The 19,250-nt window shown below is 48.0% G+C and overlaps 2 protein-coding genes across 3 annotated transcripts in view; both read left to right on the plus strand.

Annotated features, from left to right (window-relative positions):
- Window positions 1-13,998, plus strand: part of ASAP3 (ArfGAP with SH3 domain, ankyrin repeat and PH domain 3) — a 68,558-nt gene extending 54,560 nt beyond the window's left edge. For both annotated transcript variants that reach the window (XM_074305885.1, XM_074305886.1), the window contains exons 22-26: window positions 5,255-5,465; window positions 9,697-9,961; window positions 11,072-11,174; window positions 12,238-12,381; window positions 12,575-13,998. In XM_074305885.1, the coding sequence (XP_074161986.1) occupies window positions 5,255-5,465; window positions 9,697-9,961; window positions 11,072-11,174; window positions 12,238-12,381; window positions 12,575-12,649 (798 nt within the window). In that variant the 3' untranslated portion in view covers window positions 12,650-13,998. The remainder of the gene's footprint in view (window positions 1-5,254; window positions 5,466-9,696; window positions 9,962-11,071; window positions 11,175-12,237; window positions 12,382-12,574) is intronic.
- A 1,689-nt stretch (window positions 13,999-15,687) lies between these two features.
- Window positions 15,688-19,250, plus strand: part of TCEA3 (transcription elongation factor A3) — a 32,529-nt gene continuing 28,966 nt past the window's right edge. The window contains exon 1 of the mRNA XM_074305887.1: window positions 15,688-15,891. Within this exon, the coding sequence (XP_074161988.1) occupies window positions 15,823-15,891 (69 nt within the window). The 5' untranslated portion in view covers window positions 15,688-15,822. The remainder of the gene's footprint in view (window positions 15,892-19,250) is intronic.

Here is a 19,250-nt window from a genome sequence, read left to right on the forward strand (position 1 = left end):
ATATCAATTTGAGAAAGTAATATATATATTTTAGTAGAGGAAATTATATTTATGAGCATCCAACTTTTCTTTACTTCCTTGTAAATTATTCTTTTGTTCTCTGCTGTGCACCTTACTTTACTTTATTCTTTTTCTCTCCTTTTCGTCTCCCCCACCGCCCCTAAGCAGGCTAGAGTTAAGAAAGGAGCCTGGCCTCTAATGAGAGAGGTTAGGTTATTTTTTACTCCCATCCTTCATCTCCTTCCACCATCCTCCCCACCCATCCTTGTAACCTGAGATGATTTGCTTAGTTTGGGTTTGTATCTGGGATCTCCCCAAATGGAAAAGTAGAAAGGTGATTTTTTTATATGAATCAGGTATAGGACAGAAATTTATGTTTTAAATGGAAAAGAAATGCTAAACACAAAAACTCTACAAGCACGCATTTGGCAAACACAAATTTGAACAGGTGGTAGTAATAACTTCTGTTCCACCCTCCCAGGAGGTTGATATTTAAACCTTGCTTAAACAATAAGACATTTTTCAGGATTACTGATTGTTGTTATGTAGTTGATTAATCATGTCTGACTTTTCATGATCCCATTTGGGCTTTTCCTGGCAAAGATCCCAGAGTACTTTACCATTTCCTTCTCCAGCTCATTTTACAGATGAAGAAACGGAGGCAATTGGGAGTTAAATAACTGGCCCAGCATCACAGTTAGTTATGTGTCTGAGCTCAGATTGGAACTCATGGGCCTGTAGCCATCACTCAATCCCCTGCACCACCCAGCTGCCTAAACATCATTGAATCAATAAGGCATTTTTCAGGGTTACTGACGGGGTGGGCATTTTACATTTCACTTTAGTTCCTCACTGTGCCCTCTTATTGGGGACCAGTCATACTCTTATTGGGGTGCATCTGCTCCAAAAGCACCAAAGGAGTTTCCAGAGACTCCTAACATTCTTTGCAAACAAAGGACTCGGTATCTTGAAATTTTTCGAATTCGCGGGGCCGTCCCCAAATCTTGCACAATTTGGAATTGATTCTGGAGTTCACTTGAAATCAGGAGAGAACTATAGAAGCCCCCCCCCCCCAACCCAGGCTCAGGTTTGTCTAGCTGCCATGTGCTCAGCAGTTGGCTATTTCTGCTGGGGGCGAAGGGGGAGGGGAAAAGAAAACAGCCCTTCCCCCTCTCCTCATGGGAGAGCTATTTGCCACTTGGTTAGTCCAAGGAAGAAGAGCAGCAGGAGTGAAGTCATCCCCCTTTTTAAAGGTCCACTGAGTCATTAGCTTTTTATGGCAGTTTGGTGGCAGAGTGCATAGAGGTCTGAACTTGGAGCCGGAAAGACGGGCCCCTGGCCCCTACTGGTGTGGGACCCTGGGCAAGACACCCATCTGTGCCTAAATCGAGTCGGGCCCTTCTAGCTCTAGAGCTTCCTGTTTCTATGACCTTCCTGTTCCATGGTTAGTACGAGATGCTTCCTCATGTTAGAACACCCAGCCCCACTCAGGGCTCTCCCTTATGACCAGCCAAAAGCAGCCGGAGACCTTCTCATCCCAAAGGAACAAAGCCCGGAGGTCAGCCAAAATTAGGAAGGATAGTTTTGTGAATTACACAAACTCGTATAATAAAATGCCAAATAAACCCAAGTTTTTGTGGGGCTCACGTCTGGGATGTCCCCAATGAGGAGGGTGGTGAGATTCGAGGGAGAATCAGGGGAGGCTTCCTGGAAAAGGGAGTGCTCAAGGTGAACCTGGAAGGGAGGAGGAAGAAGTCAGGAGGGAATACGTTCCTGATCAGAGAGACAAACAGTGCAAAATCACAAACGAGCTGGAGTGCTGTGGGTGAAGAACGGAGAAGGGCACTTTGGCGGGATGATGGAGGTGGGAGGGGGAGTAAGAGCCAATGAAAAGGATGACATAAGTCAGGGCCACATTGTGAAGGGCTTGGAAAGATGAGCAGAGGAATACTTATTGGATCCTAAAGACAATGGAGAGCCACTGGCGTATATTAAGTAGGGGAGTGACCTGGTCCATTCAGTGCCTTCAGAAAAATCACTGACATAGCAAGAGATTTGGGGTAGGGAGGCCCGTTTGGAGGCAAGAGATGATGTGAGCCTTAACCACAGGGAGAGCTGTGTGAGTAGACAGAAGAAGTCTGATGGGAAAATGTGGGAAAGGTAGAAAAGGCAAGATTTGGCACCTGATTGGATATAAGAAGTGAGGAACATTGAGAATTGGAGGATAATAGTGAGGTTACAAATCTAGGAAAAGAAAAATGGTGTATTCCACTGAAACAGGAAAATGCCGTAGAAGACAGGATTGAGGGAAAAGATAACGGTTTCTGTTTTGAATACATTGGAGGTGAGATTTCTCAGGGACAGCGACTTTGAATTGACCAATAGGTGATTGGGAATGAGGATCGGAAACTCCAGAATGAGACCAGAGCTAAATGTATTGATCTGTAAGTCATCTACATAGAGATTATAATGAAATAAATGCAAGAAACTGATATAAATATATAAAAATGAGACTGATTGTATAAATAGATGAGGATTCAGGATGGAAGCTTTTTGGAAACCCATAACTGGGGGGGAGTGATTAGACAATAAAACAGTAAGAGAGAACGGGTGGGGGGCAGCTGGGTGATGCAGTGGGTAGAACACCAGCCCTGAAGTCAGGATGACCTAAATTCAAATCTGGCCTCATCACTTAATGTTTCCTAGCTGTGTGACTCTGGGCAAGTCACTTAACCCCAGCCTCAGAAAAAAGAGAGAGAGAGAGAAAGGACGGTCAGACAAATAAAGGAAAGAACCAGGAGAGAAAAGCATCATGAAAATCCAGAGAAATAAAAGTAGGCAGGCAGAGTAAGTGGCCAACACTGTCTAATGAACCTTGTATTTATTTGGTATGAATAGAAAGCTCATGAACAATCAAAATTGAGGAGGGAAGTGAACATTGCAAAGAGAGAGAATTACAGCTCATCCCTTCCACGTTGTGACTTTCTCCATCAAAGTTTAATATAAATGACAATTGTTTTAGGCATTTTGCAGAAACAATAGATGTTACCCTCCAAGGCCAGAAGATACACTTGACTAAATGCTAAACCCAAATTTTACAATAAGGTATTATAAACACCCCTTAAAAGAAAAAGAAAAAATTCAGACTTCTTCTCTGGTATGAAAGAAGAGTCAATATGTTTTATGTGGATTCTCCAGATTGCAGGGCTCAGGGATGGATGGAAGGAATACCTGTATTTCTAATATGACGGGAAAACTTTCCATAATTTGAGTTGTCCTGAAGTAGAATAGGAGTACTTGAGGAAGGAATCAGCTCCATGTCATTAGCAGTCTTCAAAGAGTCCAGATACTACTAGTCAGGTATGTTAGAGTAGGAATTCCTTTTAGATATGGGCCAATGACGTCCCTTCCAGTTCTCGCATTCTGTGGTTCTTTGATTCTCAAGCGGATGAGATCATTGAGAGAGTCTAGTGAAAAAAAATAAGAACAAGGATGGGGGACAGGAGATGGATAATGATCCAATTTTTAAAGCTTTTTATTTCCAAAAGATAAACATAGTTTTCAATATTCACTCTTGCAAAACCTTGTGTCTCAAATTTTTCTCGTTCCCTTTCCTCCCTTTTACCGCAAGTAATCCAATAGATGTTAAACATGTGCGATTCTATTATCCATATTTCCACAATTATCTTGCTGCACAAGAAAAATCAGATCAAAAAGGAAAAAAAAAAGAAAAGTAAGCAAACAACAAAAACTGAAAATACTATGTTGTGAATTAACCTATTTTTTAAAAAGGATAATAAAGGAGACATTGGATGAGTAGATGGAGAAGCCCTATCCTAGAACCAAAAGGAGAACAGAATCACCAGAAGGAAGGGGTTAAGTACTTCCAGAGTGGCCAAGGAGGCTGAGGACTGAGGAAGGCCTACTTTGTTTAACAGTTAAACGATCATTCACTGCCCTGATTCAAGTCCAGCAATGAGGGTGAAGAAGATACAGTGTCTATGGGCATCTGCCCCTAGTAATTTAGCATCCAAAGGAAGGTGGGATATAAGGTGATAGCTTGCGGGGATGGCAGTTGTAGGAAGTTTTTCAAAGCTTGGAGAATGGGAGAGGGAATCTACATGTTTTTAGGCAGTACCAAAGGAGTTAGTAGATAATAAAGAGCTCATCAGTGAGCTCATCATGAATACAGTGAGCGTGTAATGTCAATATCTAATTATATTTAGTTTAGCTGTCATATTTCAGAAGGTTATGGGCAAAGAGAGCACATGCAGAAAAGGAGACGTGGCTGGGTTATAGGGCAGGGAAAATGGTCCACTCAGGGATCCACTGAGAGTGGTAGGGAGGAGAACAGCTAAAGGGTACAAGGGGAAGGGTCAGTTTTGGTGAGAGGGAGGAGAAAGGACAGGCAAAGACTTGTAAGAGTTCTGAGGTTTGGAATAGGGGAAGGTGCATCCCCTTAATTTTCTTAGTCAAGTGAAAGAGAGGTGGTGGAGGATGTTTCCAGGGAAAGAAGATTAGAAGCAGTTGATATGTGAGAGAGTCATCTCGGGAAGGTTACAAAGATGGTCGTGTTAAAGTGAGATTGGCTCATGTGGTTTTGGAGTGGCGGGCTCCCTGGTTTCCTCCCACAGTGTCCAGTTGCTTGGGAATAGGAATGGATGAGGCAGGTGGCCGGACTGGCCCAGGATCGAGCCTTGGCAGAGGGACAAAGGGCAAAAGGATTCAAGGGTAGAAGGGCCTTCATGGTGGAATTGGTTAACTAGGTCAGCACGGGCAGGGGAGGAGAGGGAAGGAGACAAGAGAGTGTGGTGGGAATGAAGAACAGTTTGAGGAAGGGAGAAGCAGTAGGAGGCAGGGAGCAAGAAGAGGAGACTGTTCAAAAGGGAAGTGTGGAGTTCAAGGTCATGGAAATAGAACAATTTTATAAGACAATCTTATGTTCTAAGAGCCTCCCAGCTCTGACTTCCTGGGTTCTAAGGGCCCTCCCAGCTCTGACATCCCGGGTCCTAAGGGCCCTCCCAGCTCTGACCTCCTGGGTTCTAAGAGCCCTCCCAGCTCTGACCTCCCGGGTTCTAAGGGCCCTCCCAGCTCTGACCTCCCGGGTTCTAAGGGCCCTCCCAGCTCTGACCTCCTGGGTTCTAAGGGCCTTCCCAGCTCTGACCTCCTGGGTTCTAAGATCCTTTCCTTACACCTGACAAATCCATGCTCTAACGTCACTCTAACTGACATTTTGTGGCTCTTTTTTTCCCAGCGCTGTCCCATCAAGCTCCCAGCCCCAGCTAGGCCCCGATGGGGCTGTTCGGGTCTGGACATAAGCAACAAGACCTATGAGACCATCGTCAGCCTGGGCCCCACGCAGACCAACAGCAGAAGAGCCCACACAGAAGAGCTCCCTCCTCCTCTCCCTGTCAAAAGCCCTTCCCGGGCCTCCTCCCAAGGTCGGATAGGACATGGGAGTGGAGGTAAGGTATCCTTCCTGGTCCCATCTGAATGCTGGGGAAGGGATTAGTAATTTCTCAAAGGGATTTTTTCCTTTGCTGAGCATCCACTGTATACCTGTCTCTGTGGAAGAGACCAAAAAAAAAAAAAAAAAAGATATTTTAAGCTTTTTGGGTCATTTAAACCTGTCTTCAAAATCCTGCACACAGAAAGCACTTAATAAATATTTGTTGAAGTTTTTTTTTTTTTTTTTTTTAACTTTACACAATTTCTTCTCTTTAAGTCTCTGCATTTAGGAATTTGGGGAGAGACCAATACAAATACAACAAACATATATTAAGTGCCTGCTGTGTGCAGAGCTTCCCCTATTAGATTGGTGGAGAGGTCCTGGTTGTGATAAGTCCTGGTCCCTGTCCCTGAGAAGCCCACAGACCAGAAGGAGGTAGGACACCAAAAGGTATTTTATGATAGGAGCCATTCAGCCCAGGATACATCTCTGCCATATCCTTACTGTGCTAGTACAGTGGACAAAATCTAAGAATTTAGATTTAAGAATCTAAGATTTTAGTTGTAAAATCTAAGAATCCCTAAGGAGAGACCTCCGCTGCTGATTGGACCAGCCCACACCCTCTCCAGGGATAGGAACCCGCTGCCTATGGGGGTGGCCAGTTTTATTCCTTTTTTCTTATACCAGGGCTTACTCTGCCTCGAGGCAGCTTCCCCACGCTGCTCCGGGCTCTGCCCTTTGGAACCAAACAGAATAAGCATAACCCCTTGTCCATATCTTGCCCTGCAGATAACGTGAACACGGCTGTCCCCTTCCCTGGGGCTTCTCCGAGCTGAGCATCCCCCGTATCCCTCCCTCCCCCCTCCATGTGGGGCCTAATCCCCAATCCCTCCTGGTACCACCTTGGTTAGCCTCCTCAGGATGTACCCCGAATTATCCATGCCCTCCTTCCAATATGGCTCATGGAAATGAACAGAGTGAGATAGCTTGAGCACACACTGTTTACATAAGGGCAGTTCCGCTAAAAGCATTGGGTGAAATGTTTAAATACACATGTAAAATGTTAAGCAATTATCAGAAGTTAGAGAACAAGAGATAGCCCCAGAATCGGATAAACAGTTAACCAGCCAACAAGCTTTTATTATGCACCGAGCTTATACTAGGTACTGGGCTAAGTTATAAAAGACAAAATTAGAATTGACCTTGCCCTCAAAGAGCTTACATTCTAATAGGTGAGAAAATACATATATGTGCAGGTATAAATACAAAAGTGGACACAAGGTAACCTTGAAGAAGGAATTCTTAACCTGGGAGGCCCACGAATGGTTTTCAAGAGAATATGTAAAATTCCCCCAACCAAAAATTAAACTTGAAATACAAAAATTAAAAGGAGAAATCAATAATATTGAAAGTAAAAAAACTATTGAATTAATAAATAAAACCAAGAGTTGGTTTTATGAAAAAGCCAATAAAATAGATAAACCTTTGGTAAATTTGATCAAAAAAAAGAAAGAGGAAAATCAAATTGATAGTCTTACAAATGAAAAGGGGGATCTTTCCACCAATGAAGAGGAAATTAGAGAAATAATGAGTTACTTTGCCCAACTTTATGCCAATAAATTTGATAATTTAAGTGAAATGGATGACTTCCTCCAAAAATATAGGCTCCCTAGATTAACAGAGGAGGAGATAAATTGCTTAAATAGTCCCATTTCAGAAAAAGAAATAGAACAAGCTATTAATCAACTCCCCAGGAAAAAATCCCCAGGGCCAGATGGATTCACATGTGAATTCTACCAAACATTTAAAGAACAATTAGTCCCAATGTTATATAAATTATTTGAAAAAATAGGGGATGAAGGAGTCCTACCAAACTCCTTTTATGACACAGACATGGTACTGATACCTAAACCAGGTAGATCGAAAACTGAGAAAGAAAATTATAGAGAATATGTAAAATTGTATCAAAACTAAATTCTATTTTGACTTTGATTAACCTGTAAATGAAATCTGGCCTTTCCTTCAATTATGAATTCAGGCAAAAAACACCATCTTGAGAAAGGGTCTGTAGATATCACCAGATTGTCGAAGGGTCCGTGGGAATAAAGGAAAGGGAACAGGAAAAAACACTTTGAGGCACCCACTACTTAACCACTGTCTTAATTAAGCATTTTATAAATGATATCTCATTTGACCCTCCCAACAATCCTGGGAGGTAGGGACTAATACTACCTCCATTTTACACTTGAGGAACCTGAAACAGATTGCGGAGGGTCACACAGATAGTAAGAGGATAGATTTAAACTCTGATTTTTCTGACTCCAGGTCCAGTGTTCTATCCATTCCACCACCTGGTTTCATTGAGCAAAAAAACCAAGTGAGAACCCCTGCCTTAAAGTAGTGGTTCTCAAAGTGTGGTGCAGAGACTCCTTCCAAAGATTCTACAAATTCAATGTCTTTATTCCTAATATTAAATATCTGTAAATATAACCCACAGAAATCAAAACTCTTTGGACAGATCCTCAATAATTTTAATAGTATAAAGATGCTGAGAACAAAAGTTTGAGAACCATTTTCTTAGAAGGAAAGGCCCTAACAGATGGGAGGAGGGGGACCAGGAAACATCTCCTCCAGAACACAGAACTAGATGTGATCCTTGAAGGAAACAAGGACTTTTAAGAGGTAAAGGGCAGGATTAGAACATCTCTTCCAAGCATGGGTGACAGCCTGGAGGTAGAAGGCAGAGTACAGGACAGTTAAAATAAAGACAAGTAGAGCTTTAAATGTCAAACAGAGGAGTTCTCATTTGATCCTAGAATAAATAGGAAGTCATTGGAGTTTAATGAGAAGGGGAGTGACTTGTACTTTCGGAATTGACTTTGGTAGCACAGAGATGGACTGCAGCGAGGAGAGACTGGAACAAGGGGCATCGGTCTGAGGGCTCCGGGATAGCCCAATCAAGAGGGGGCAGATGAGGATGGTGGCCATGTGAGGGGAAAGGGCCCCCCAAAAGTAATGTTATGGGAAGTAGAAGTGGCGTGTTCTAGCCACAGATTGCTTATGGGGGATGACTGAAAATGAAGAATGAAGGTTAAAAAGCTGGGTGGAATAAGCCTTCCTCAACAGAATAGGGAATGGGGGGAAACATGTTGAGTTAAGATGCTTGTGGGGTAAGTCAAATGTCCAATAGACAATTGATGATTCAGACTTAAAATTTAGGTGAGAGAGACAGAAACAGTGATAGAGAAAGACAGAGACAGAGAGACATAGAGAGAGAAACAGACACACAGAGAGAAAGAGACACAGAGAGAGACAGCAACAGAGACAGACATTGAGAGAAAGGAAAAGAGAGAAGAGACAGATGCTGAAAGATAGAGAGAGAGAAAGAAAATGAGAAGAAGAGAGAAAGACAGAGACACAGAGAGAGACTAAAACTGAAGAGATAAATCAGTTCAACCAAGAAGGGTTTTAAGAGTGTGACAGGGCAAGGCAACCAAATATGCAGTAAGTACTTTTGTGTTTTAAGCCTTAGCAACATAAATATAATAAAAAAGAAAGATAATACCTTTAAGAGGCTTCTATTCTAATGGAGGAAGAAAATACCTGCGCCAAAAAAAAAAAGGAGGAAGCTGAAAAGGGTCAGAAAAATAGAAGGAAAAGGTACCCAGTTGGGAGTATTAAGGTGAAACCTGGAGAGTCAGAAGCCCCTCTCCCAGTTTTGCACCTGCATTGTCTTCCTTGACCTTCATATTCATTCATCTCACACCTCCAGAGAATCCCCGCTCTCAATCAACTCAAATAATAGGAGGCAGCACATAGTTTTCAGCTGAAAGGTCCCATGATCCTTAGGGTACAGCAGAGGGGGATAGCGCCATTTCCTTAATTCCCATTTCCACAGATAAAGTTGTGCCGTATTCTGAAGCCGATCCATTTGTCAGCACCAAGAACTTGAGTGGTCCTTTCTGGGTCTTCAGGAGCCAGAGAAGTAGATGCCAGGCTGCATCTCTGTGGGGATTGCTTCCCTGGATTCTGGCTCTGGAGCTGGGCTAGAAACAAGACCTCTGAGTCCTGCCAGCTCCTGGTACTTGGTGGAGCCATTTAGTCAAATATTTGGTGTTTGTGGTGGCAAGGAAAGGAAGTAGGGCATGGGATGGGTGGGGGAGATATTCTACTATTGATTCACAGTAATATGTTGGCTAAAGGATGAAACATCATCATCATCATCCTTATTATTATTACTTTTACAGATGGCCCAGAAGTTCTCAGTTCGGGCTCAGAACCACCTGGATCCCTGGAGTCACCATCTGTGTTCAGTCCGTCCACCTCCAGCATCCCCAGTCCCTCAGAGAGTATTCTTACCAGGCCAGCCAGCTGTAGCTCCTCAGGCTCCCGAGTCCCAGGCCAGACCGAGGCCTGCTCGGAGGAAAATCTCTGGGAGGCCTTGGGAACAGCTCCTCCTCTCCCACCCTCTGGGACCACCTCTCCTGAGCAGCTTCCTCCAGTCAGGTTCAGGTAAGTAAGGACCAACTAACTCACAGTGTGACACACTGGGCCTATGTTGAAAAATATTTTTTTTCATTTATTTAGATTGAAAACTATTTATTTCTAATTTGCCCAATCTTCCCTGCCCAGAGTCAAAGGAATAGACTAGATGATCCATTGGTCCAGCATCCATCATCTGTAGATGGAAGGAAGTCCTTAAGTTTCTCTCCCCGTGGTTGTTACAGATTACAGGGAAATCAGGTTCCCAGGGGAGCCCTAGAAATTGTGAGATTGATGATTGGTATTCATAGAATGCTCTGAAGTTTCCAATTTTCTTCTTTGAACCTCACATCAGTCCTGGGCAGTGGGAACTACCATATTAGAGATGCTGAGATTGGAGCCTATAGCTGGTATAGTGAATAAAGCACAGGTGCTAGAGTGAGGAGGACCCAAGTTCAAATCTAGTCTCAGACACTTACCAGCTCTGTGACTCTGGGCAAGTCACTTAACCCTGATTGCCAAAGAAAAGAAAGAAATTCAAAGACATTCCAGATTGCTTTTGGTCAAACAGCTACTCAGAAATCAGAGGTGGTATTTGAACCTGGGTTCCTGCACTCTATCCACTATACCGTACTCCTCATGGGGAAATGACAGGAAAGAGGATGGAAAGGGGTTAAATGGGCAAAGAAAGAAGGGGGCTCTGGGTGTATTGGGAAAGAATTTTGGAGTCAGGAGGCCCAAAGATTTTAAGTCTGACCCTGCTATTTATTCTTTTTATATCTTAGACAAATCTGCTTCATTTTTTTGGGAACTCAGATTCCTCTTCTATAAAATGAATGTATTAGATTAGATGGCTTCTAAAGCCCCTTCTAATTGTAAAGCCAGTGATCCCAGAGGAGAGGAGGTGGAGGTTATCCAGTGTTTGGGGAGGGGGCAAGGAGAGCCATAATTCCCTCCCCCTCAGAAGAGAACTTGTCCCTCTCCCTGTTTGCTTTCACCAGGAATTCCTGGACAAAGACTATGGCCACCCAACCCTGGGCAGCCTGGGCTATGACCCCATCCCAGAGCCCTCCCCGACCTCTGTATTGTGGCTCTGCCTGACCGTGTCCAGTATCACTTCCACCCCTTCTTGTCTTCTAGCTCAGAGAGCACTCGGTCCTATCGCCGTGGTGGTCGAGGCCTGGAAGACACCCCTGTGGCCAGGCATCTGCCCCCTGGGCCTTTGGCCAGAAGAGCTGTATCGGTATGAAACCTAGAACAACTTTTTTGGGGAGGAACAAGCTAGGGGAGCTGAGGATTGGAGGGCTGGAAAATGGAGGGAGTGTGGGGAATGTTCAGTCACTTGGAGAGATTGAGAATTTGGGGTTTGAGATTTAACTGTTGCTTGGGGTCTGGTCCTGAGCACCCCATTTTAGAAAGGGAAATGATAAACTGGAGAGTTTCCACAAGGGAACTGGGATGGTGAAGAGCTCTGATTTTCCATCATGGGAGAGGATTGTGGAAAGAATAAGGGATGTTTCTCCTGGAGAAGAAAAGCCCCAGGGAATATCCTGAGAACTGTGTTCAAGGGTTGGAAGGGTAGTCACCACATGGGAGAAGGATTAGTCTTGTTCCCTTTGGCCCCAGAGGACAGAACCGGGTCCAAAGAATGAGCAGAAGGAGCAGTGACAAATTTGGCATGGATCCAAGGAAAGGCCTCATGACAATGAGAAGCGTCCATAAGTGGACCAGAATGCTGTTGGAGAGACAGCGTCTCTGTGGGTGGAGTGGGGATTCTTTGGGGACTATAGGTTGGACTAGATGAGGTCTGAGACAGCTTGATATAATGCATCAAGCCCTGGATCGCTCTCAGATGTTTCCTGGGAAAGTTAAATGCCTCAGTTTCCCCATGTGTAAAATAAAAATAACCAGTTACTTTACAGGATTGTGATGGTAAGGAAATGAAAACCTTAGAAGAGTATGGAAATGTCAGCTATTTTTAACCTTCCAAATCTAAAATCCTGTCCTTCTGTTTTGGGACTGAGGATAAATTGTTGGAAGTTGGGGTGATGGTATTGAGAGTATGAAGTGAGGGCACGGCAGCAGTTGAGGAGCCTTTGGGGACTAGTCTCAGGGTCTTAGGGAGTGTTGGGGATATGGAATCCAGCTTCTGGCGTGGCTACTGATGATGTGAGCCCAGAGTGCTGGAGACACACTTCGTGGTCTCTTCCATCCACGGGCTTCACACTACCCCCCAGTTATGAGGGCGAGGGAGTAGGGCACGCTCTGGAACTTTTGCCCACCTCTCTCCTCCTATACCTATGCAGATCCCCCTTCCCAGCCAGCCCCAGGGGAAATCCAAAAGAACTAAGTCCCTGACAGACGGCCGGATGGAGGATACCCGATCCCCCCCCACCTGCTCCCAGGGGGACGGGAGTGGGGCTCCATATGCTGAGGATGAGCAGAGCTGGGTAAGCCATGCTTACTGACTTGGGAAGATGTGTATATATATATAAAACTTTCTGGAAGATTCCTGATTAGATGAGTGAATTGGGGAGAGTAGGGGCTGGCCAGGGACCCAGGGTAACTTTCAGAAACCCCCAGGCTCGGGAGGTGGGTGGCAGGAAGCTGCAGCCTTGGTTTATTGAAATTTCCTCTCCCCAGGATGGCGGCACTGAAGTAGACGGCTCCAAAACTGGACTCCTCTTGGCCAGTTCCGTGAAGCTTTCACAGGACTGACCCCCTCCCATACCCTGCCCAGGCGGGGCTTGGGCCATCCCTATCAGAGAAGATCCCTGGCTGGGACTGGGACCAATGGTCAGCCCAGCAGATCAGCGATCCAGGGGCGCGCTTGGTCCCGAATTCCTCCTGCTGACCACATCCTGGCAGAGGACTACCTGGGGTCATTCTGAGGCAGTGGCGACCGGGGAGGGTTGAGGTGGACTTTCAGGCTGTGTCCAGGCCCCCCCCTCCCATCCTTGGATTTCTGTTTTTGTTTCACCATCATCACCAGTGTGACAACCCCAGCTGAGAGGCCAGTCTTGGCTAATTTTTTTTCTCCCATCGAGGCTTTGACAGTGGATTCAAGGATAGTTACTGGAATTTGCTCTGCCGGACTCTCCCCTAACAGACTAAAAACTGATTCTCTTCCCCATCTCCCTTTCCCTAAGACAAGAACTACACCGACTCCATCAAATATGGGGCTCTGTTTTCCCCATCATTTATTCATTTAACAAACGTTTCTCTTGACTCCTTTCTTTGTGCTGAACCTTACACAGAGGAATCAATCTCTGCCCTCAGATTTTGTAGGAAAGCTTACATTGTCCAGAAGGTAGGGATTGTCTCCTCCATCAGGTCCAAGGGAAAAAAAGCCTCTGGGTTCAGAGATTATTCCAGCTTGGCTGTTTCTGGGGCTGGTCCTCAAACCCTGGTCATGGAACACTGCAGGTGAAGAAGAAAAAAAGGGGGACAAGGTTGGCGTTATCAGACAGAAAGCTTAGCCAGCAGTGGGTAAGCAAAGCCAGAGTTCTGTCCCCCATAGCAGAAAATAGGAAGATATTCCCCCAGCACTCAGGTTAGAGAGAGGAAGAAAAGAGGAAGGGAAACTAAGAACGTGTGGGTCACCCTTCTCTGAATCCCGTCATCCCCCTCCTCCAGCCAGTCCTGATTTCACCAACTCAGAGTTCTCTTGCCTGGGAGGAAGGAAGGAAAAGGAAGGGGTGGATGTGGGTAGATGTGACCCCAGAGGCAGTGAGGGAATAAATTAAAGATCTCCCTATGGTCTATCCCAGTGTCCAGTATTCTACCATGAGAAATCCTTAGGGATTTTAAAGGCTTCTGGGTCCCCAAGAACTCCCAGCGAACATTCAGATACTTTTGGAAGGGGGAATAAAAGATAGGAGGGGACCTTCATAGGAATCTGTTAGCAGAGAGTGGATGCTATGTAGAGATCTGGGTCTCTACACCAGCTACCCTTACAGACATCGCTGGCTCCCTGCCTCTGGGAGGACCGAGATACTCTCATGTTGTTCATCTCAGACTTTTTGTCTCACTGACTTGGAATAAAGACTTTATCATTGTTATTTTTAGTAAATTGTGCTAATTTAATTTGTTAAAGTCACTGATATCTGGAAGGGGCCATCTCTGACTCCAGATGCTAGGAAACCCCCTTTTCTCACAGTGATGGACAGAGGAGGCAAAGCGTTGGGGTGTGGAGGTATAAGCACTGCACCCTAGAAGTCAGAAGGCTGAGATCCCTGGTCCCTGACTCTACCTGATGTGTGACTTAGGGCAAAAGACTTCTTTCTGACCTCAACTTCCTCATCTGTAAATTGGGAGAGTTACAAGGGATGGTTGGTGAGGTCACCTCCATTGCTAACATTCCGTGTTCTCAAGTTATTCTCGGCTCTCAGAGTTTATTTTCTAAGGTAGTAGTTCCCAAAAGTTTTGGTCTCAGGATCCCTCTACATTTTCAAAAAAAGATAGACTCCAAAGAGCTCTGATTTATGGGATCTATTCATGTTTGCTATAGTGGAAATGAAAATATCTTAGTTTTATTATAGGACCATGTGAGCCCTGGAAAAGGGGATCTCAGGATCACACTTTGAGAAGTCCTGGTCAAAGTTCAGCTCCAACATCCTATGTTCTAAGGGCCCTTCCAGCTCTGACCTCCTGGGTTCTAAGGGCCCTCCCAATTCTGACCTCCTGGGTTCTAAGGGCCCTCCCAATTCTGACCTCTCGGGTTCTAAGTTCCCTCCCAGCTCTGACATCCCGGGTTCTAAGGGCCCTTAGAACCTCGACGAGTAGGAGGATCAGCTCTGACCTTCTAAGCCTTAAAGTCCATTTTGGCTGTCATCCTTTATGCTCTAAGTCCTCTTAACTCTAACATTCTATCATAGTTTTTTGTAGAGGAGCCCAAATTAAGGACAGAGGAAGTCCTAAATAAAGGAAAACATGGTGTGTGTGTATCTCGGATCCCTAGGGTTGGGGGTTTGTGTGTATATCCTGGACCCCTATAATCAGAGACAGAGAGAGACAGAGAGAGACAGAGAGAGAAAGAGAGAGAGAGGAGAGAGAGAGAGAGAGACAGAGAGAGAGAGAGAGACAGAGGCAGAGAGAGACAGAGAGAGAGAGACAGAGACAGAGAGAGAGAGACAGAGAGAGAGAGAGAGGCAGAGAGAGAGAGAGAGGCAGAGAGAGACAGAGAGAGAGAGAGAAAGAGAGAGACAGAGAGAGACAGAGAGAGATAGAGAGACAGAGAGACAGAGAGATAGAGAGACAGAGACAGAGAGAGAGAGAGAGAGAGAGAGAGAGAGAGAGAGAGAGAGAGAGAGAGTGTGTGTGTGTGTGTCCCGGCCCCCTCGGGCGTTCTCCAGAAACCTCTGGACCTCTTCTCAGAATACTTTTAGATGCTTGAAGTAAATCCATAGGGTCACAAAGGAAACCGATTCCCGGGAGATGCGGACGGTGATTCCCCGATCTCAGAACGCCCGGAGCTGATGAGGTAACCCCCGGGCTCGGGGCAGAGGCTCTCCCGGGCCCCTCCAGCCCCACACCCATGACCCTGGGACCCTTCCAGCGCCTCCCCCAGCCCCCACCCCGGTCCCGGCCCCCGCCCCGCTGGGGCAGGCTGCAATCTTTGCCCTCCTTAGTCCTTGAAGCCTATAATTAGCCTCCCCTCGCGCAGGCCGGGGGGGCGGGGCGGAGAGCCCAGTGGGCCCCGGGAGCTCCGCCCCCCGCCGGGCCCGCCCCCGGCCCGCCTCCGCCCCGCCCCCCTTGCTGGGTGTCTGTGCTGAGCTGTCAGCCTTGGCCACGGACCTGGGAGCCCGACGGAGGCAGAGGACCCCCTGGCCGGGCCCGGGCCACATCGCCGTCCTCCCGCGGCCCCGCGAGCCCGGGCAGAGGCCGCCGGCATGGGGCAGGAAGAGGAGCTGTTGAGAATCGCCAAGAAACTGGATAAAATGGTGTCCAGAAAGCACACGGTGAGCTCTGGCTGGGTTAGGCGGGGAGCAGCCCCCCAGGGCCCCGGCCCGGAGCAGAGCGAGGCCCCCCGACGTGCGGCCCAGAGAGCGGAGCCGGAGCAGCCCGAGCCGCCGCCGCAGCAGCCGCCCCAGCCCCGCAGCAGCCTCGGAGCCCGGACCCGAGCGGCGCCGGACAGAGCAGAGCGGAGCAGCGCAGAGACCCTGGCTCCTCTGCCCTGCCCTGCCCTGCCATGCCCTGCGCCGCGCCGCCGCGCCGCCTGCCTCGACCCCCGGACCCCGCCCGGCTGCCGCCGCTCTCGGAAACTTTCCCTGCCCTCGTGGCGGCCGGGGGTGGGGGGAGCGGGAGTGGAGGCGCGGGAAGACGCGAGGAGGGAGGGGCGGGAGAAAGGGCGCGCGCGGGCTAGAATGGAAGCCCCCGGAGGGCAAGGACTTTGTTTCGCTTTTGTTAGCCCTGCCTGCGGCTCCGGGCCTGGCTTGTGTAGTAGGCGCTTAATAAATACTTGTTGGTTTGCATTGGATCGGGATGGGAGGGGGGAAGGGCGAGGGGAGGTGCGGCGGGAAGGGGGAGGGGGGCCCTCGGGCTCCTCTCCGACTCTAGCCCCGGGTGGGGCCCTGGGCCGGGGGCCGGGGAAGGGCAGAACAGGTGCTGGGCAGATATAGCTTGCTCGGCCGGGGCCCCAGCCCCCGTCCTAGCTGGGGGTGGCGGGACGGGGGGAGGGGGGGAGGCCCGGCTGGACTGGGCGCGGGGCCAAACGGCTCCGAGCCGCCCGCCTGAGAGGCTGGAGCAGGCGCGGGGAAGCAGGAAGAAAGTTTCTATCCCTGGGGGGAGGGGCGTGGAGCGAGCCGGGCTGGGGGAGGGGCTGAGGAGGGGGTGGTAAGGGAAAGGGGAGACTGAGATTCCTTTAGGGGAAGTGAGCCGGGCCCTTCCCCCACCTCCAGCCCGCGCGTGCACACACACACACGCACACAAACTCCCTTCCCCCCTTTCTTTTCCCCTCTCCCCTCCCAAATTTGGAGCGAGACGGAGCGGGAGCCGAGCTGCGGCCCAGCTGGGAGTTAATGTTTGACTTTCCATCTGCTCTTTGCCTCGACTCAGACAGCCAAAACAAACTTGGCCGGGGCGGGAGCGGGCCGGGGGCCGAGCGGGGGGCTCCCCGAGGCCCCAGCCAGGGGCGGGGTGGAACCGAGCAGCGAGGTCCTTGGGTCAGGGGCCCTAGCGCCCCACCCGCCTCTTTTGGGGAAGGGGGTGGAATCTCACTTGGCAACAGGCAGCGAGCTCTGCGGAGCTCCGCCAAGGCGGGAACTCCCTCTTTGTCAATTTCCTCGGGGTCCCTAGGAGGGGCCGGGAACGAGGGAGCCCTGGACGAGCTGGGAATCCTCCAGCCTCGCCTGGATCCCACTACGTGTCAGCGCCCACGGAGGGTGGGGTCGCTCTGCAGGCTGGGAAGAGGAAGGAGGGCTAAAGTTTCCCACAGTAATAAGACCCAAGTTCCACCACGTTGCAGCTCCGGCTCCAAGTTGGCTGTGGGTGGAACGTGTGTACCCAGACACTCTCAAACACGTCCACCCCGTCCTAGCCCAAGCCCGCCTTTCCACCCACCTAGCCGTCCGCCGCACTCATAAAGAAACAATCTGAGTTGGAAATTGTCTATCCTGGAGGCAGTTCTGATCGCTGCCGGAGCCCTTGAAAGGGGGTCTACCACACCGGCTGTCTCTCCCTTCTCCCCCGTGTGCCATTTATTCCAGGTCATTTCCCCCAGCCTCAGTTTCCTCCTCTGTAAAGTGGGGGAGTCGGGTGTTGAACTAGATGCTCTCCACTTTTATTTCACCGTACTACCGGTCACCTCTCTGCTAGCCCAAAGAAGCACTGTCTTGCCCTTTCGTTGACCCCAAGCCGCCCAGGCCTGGGATGCCCTCCCCGTCTGCCCCAAGGATCCTTCAAAGCCCAGCTTAATCTGAAGCTTCTCTTGGTATCTGCAGGTGTGAGTGCTCAGCCCTTCCTTAAATTACCTTGTTTACTTGTAGGCTGTATTCCCATAGGCTTTTTGTACTTCTAGGCTCTGATAGTGCATTACACATATGTGTACTCATATAAACACGGGTACACATGGTGAGGGTTTAGCTCCTTCCACAAGTCCCTCTGTGGAAGCCCCACTCACTAATGCAGATGTACAAGTCCTTTGTGACACTTCACACTCTCCCAGCCCAGCCCGCTCTCTCATTGAGCTCTGTCTGACTTTCTGAGCACCCCCTAGCCATTGTTTACCTTAAACACTGTAGCTGTTGAATTGAACTGAATAAAACATGAAATCAAACGGGGAAAGTGAAGCAAAATTCTGCTTAAGAAAGGGCTGGCTCCCAATGCCGCAGGATTCAGGTCAGTGGGATGGAATAATAATTATTAACTGACATTGATGTAGCACATACCTGAACTCGTTAAGAGGCGCAGTAACCCCTCGAGGAGACAACACAGATGTGATTCTCATTTTACAGATGAGGAAAGTGAGGTTCAGAGGGAGGGATTGAATGGGATTCTGACTCTAGCCTGACATTTTAAAAGTTTCAGTGTGACCAACTAATGAGGATGGTTTCAAACCTCTGGTTGTTTCCCAGCTTTTAATTGAGGAGGCCTGGAGTTTCATTTATGCCCTACAGCCACAGTGAGAAATAACTGTGGTCAAGCATTTGGTCCCCAAGGAGGTATTTTCGTATGAAAGCATCTCAGTCCCCCGAGCAGGGTGAGGTGCTAGGAAAGTCCTAATTGGTGCTCCCTGTACAATGCAGCCTTTATATAGTCTGCAGGACTCAATCAGTCTCATTATGAGCCGTTACGTTTACCTTGGCCGTGCTTCTGGGTCTGGTCTCTCCAAAGGCCTGGCCAATTCAGCAGTCACAAAATTTATCCAGACTTTACTTTTCCACTCGTCAGCCCATGTCTGGCTTGTGGTCTTTTTACCATCAGGTTGGCATTAGAGAATAAAATGTTCCTGGAGCCATCCGTTTGACACGAAGCCAGGTCTTGCCATCCCTCCTCCCAAACATCCCCTATACTACTGCCAGACATTTTCCTTATTCATACAATGTCCAATCAAATTCCTGGCAAAATTTTACTGGAGTAAATTTCAGACTCTGCTTGGTATGTTAATGCCTCAGCTTACCCTGAGGGCCTCCAAGGCCCTGAATGTCTGTGTCCTCTGCCTTTTCTCACTTCCTCCTTTTTCTTCTCATCACACACATACATCCCTTTATCCACAAGGAGCCTAATTCCTGTAGGGCCCTTCCCAGTCATGTTTCTATTGAAATAACAACTCATGCTCTAGGCTGTAGCATGTTTGCTTTGTTCCCCTCTTTAATTACCT

Source organism: Sminthopsis crassicaudata, chromosome 3, assembly GCF_048593235.1.
Source record: "Sminthopsis crassicaudata isolate SCR6 chromosome 3, ASM4859323v1, whole genome shotgun sequence".
Lineage (NCBI taxonomy): Eukaryota > Metazoa > Chordata > Mammalia > Dasyuromorphia > Dasyuridae > Sminthopsis > Sminthopsis crassicaudata.